At 39.4% G+C, this 2596-nt stretch overlaps 1 protein-coding gene across 1 annotated transcript; it reads left to right on the top strand.

The window, feature by feature from the left end:
* LOC110437597 lies at window positions 459-2339 on the top strand. Its single transcript, XM_021466075.1, has 3 exons — window positions 459-775; window positions 974-1070; window positions 2083-2339. The coding sequence occupies exons 1-3, from the start codon at window positions 459-461 to the stop codon at window positions 2122-2124; spliced, it is 456 nt and encodes a 151-aa protein (XP_021321750.1). The 3' UTR covers window positions 2125-2339.

The following is a 2596-nucleotide window of genomic DNA, read 5'->3' as shown; positions in this document are numbered from 1 at the left end:
GTGGGGTTCCAACCCGTGGCCTCCATCGCGCGCGTCTCCTTCCCTCACCACAGCACCACACTATCAGTTGCACCACACTTTTCGAGATCTACAATTTCCATATAGAGAGTTTCTCCATCTGAGGTTATCTACAAAATTTAAATTTCAAATTTAAGAAATTGAAACGTAGTTTTTGCATGACAAGATGATTTCAAATCAAAAAGTTGTCAACTACAAAGTTTTCTCACTTTTTGAGATATACAAAGTTTATTTAGGGAGTTTTTCATCCGACTTCATTTGTAAAATTCAAATTTTCAAATAAAGACGTAGTTTTGCATGACAAGATGAACTCAAATGAAAAAGTTGTTAACTACAAAATTTTTTGGAAACTAAACAAGGCCTAGGTACTGCTGATCCACGTTGGCCCATCATCCACTCAGGGCCACATTTGGTCAAGCCTGCTAACTCTCCAACGTCCCATGCTTATATTGCCAGATGTTCGTCAGCCATCCGATCAGATCGGACGTTCCATACCACACTCTCAACCAATTAAATCCGGTGACAGCCACACTCCTTCAAACCCTATCTATTTTCTCCTCCCATCCTCTTCGCACGCAACGACGGCGGCGGCATCTTCCACAGCGCTGAGATCCCCTTTGGCAAGCCGGCATCACGGCGGCACACACTCGAGTAACCTCACAAGAAGCGGGAGGACGGGGAAGGTTCACACCAAGCTCGGCAGCTTCACCATCTCTCGCAAAGCCAGGACCTCTCTGGCATTGGTGACGATATCTCTGTGAGTAGCCACCGCCATCTCTCCTTTTCTATCTTTCTGCGCAGTTGCTTGCTCCAGCGTCCAGGCTGTTTCGTTGAATCTGTTGCCTTCGATATTTATCTAGTCCTGGGGAAGTTGAGTTGGAAGATCTAGTGTTGAGATAGGAGATCTATTTACATGGCTGTGCTAATGTGAAGTTTGCTTTTTCGTTCATGTCAGTTCTGATGTCTCTACACGCTTCCTGGCCAGGCTTTGTGCAGCAGCCTGCAGGCTGGGACGCGCCGTGCATGCTGCTCCTCTCCTTCATATCCACATGGTAGTTGGCCGGCGGACCTTCCTCCTCCGTGCTTCCTATATAGAAAACATTCAGATTAATTAAGCTTAACTTATCAATTTATGTTTCTTTTGGATTAATTATCACTGTTGGATGTGCAGATCTGATTTTTTCTTGATAGTAAATTGTATGTGCAACTCCGTACTTCTCTAGAACTTATTTTTAGTTTATTTCTAGTATTACTGTTACTGCTGTTATATGTTCCTGCTGTCATAAATCCTTTGTTTCTGCCTTGTGTATTGTGTTTTCCCTTTGTTAGTACAGTACATTCTTGCTCACTAAATATTTCAGAGGCTGCCATTTATTTATGAGTATATTTACTGTAATTTCTTTGATGGTTTATGCTAGAAGAAAGGACAATTTTTTCTTTGCTTTAAGCTCTTCTGGAATTTTCTAAACTGAAACCAAAAGCCCATCTATTACTTTGCTGGTAGCAGGAGTTCCTAGATTGGATTGATACATCCTAGTTTGCTCCTGTCACTGTTCTATCTAACTAGTGAATTTTGAGTGAGTATTATAGGTTCTAACCTCCTGTTTGCTAAACAAGAAGTTTAATAATTTTAAAGCATGCTGGACATTTTCGATAGTATAGTATGTAGTAACAGTAGCATTTATTTTTCAGCAGGCACACAAAAAATAAGTGTGGAAATTGAGATTTCAAAAAACTCTAAGTTTGCTGGTTGACCTGTTATTTCTCTTTTTGCCACCGTAATTCAAAGCTATGCTCCCTTGGAAAATCATGTATTTCTCTAGCTGCACTGACTATGGCAATATATCTTCCGTGTATGTGTTACTTGCATTTATTCCTGTTTTGATGAAATAGCAGCCAGACTATTGAGTAGATGCATAAGTTTTTCTTACAGGAATTAATAGTTTTTGTGTTCTAATCTATAATTCAACAATTAGTAGTGTTACATTATCTTGTCGTTGCAGTGCTATCTATTAAGTTCTTTGAATCACCATTTGATTGAACGTTTCTTTTTCTGGTTTTTAGGAAGAGAATTGGTGGATAAAACAATATTGGAGAAGTGCTTGACCAAGGAACATCATTTCACCAAGGCGGTTGCATTGCTTATTTGCTGATCGCGGCATGGTGGATAGACAATGTTAGCTGTTTGAATTAGTGTAGTTTTTAAATTGATTCATCGTCAATTTGTAAATTTTTTTATATAAACATATTTGACCAAATGGTTGTAAATCTATAATTCAGAATGCTATAATGAAATTTCACCATATTTGTCATTCAATGAATGTTGGGATTTCTTCTTAAAATAAAAATAGATGGGCCAGTTGGTGATGTAAGCATCCATGTTATCATCCACGTAAGCAGTCTGATGATGATGTGACAATTTATTTGTGACGGTTTAGAAACGTCATAGGTATTGGGCTTGGGCTGGGCTAACTAGGCTTTGGGCTCAACTGCTCAACTGTGACGGTTTGAGATCGTCACGGATTTTGTCAATTTGTGACGGTTTGGTCAAAATCGTCATAGAGGTTAATCCATGACG

The sequence above is a fragment of the Sorghum bicolor genome, chromosome 8 (assembly GCF_000003195.3).
Source record: "Sorghum bicolor cultivar BTx623 chromosome 8, Sorghum_bicolor_NCBIv3, whole genome shotgun sequence".
Classification (NCBI taxonomy): domain Eukaryota; kingdom Viridiplantae; phylum Streptophyta; class Magnoliopsida; order Poales; family Poaceae; genus Sorghum; species Sorghum bicolor.
Note: the sequence above shows the minus strand (reverse complement) of the source record. Positions and strands in the feature narration are given on the sequence as shown.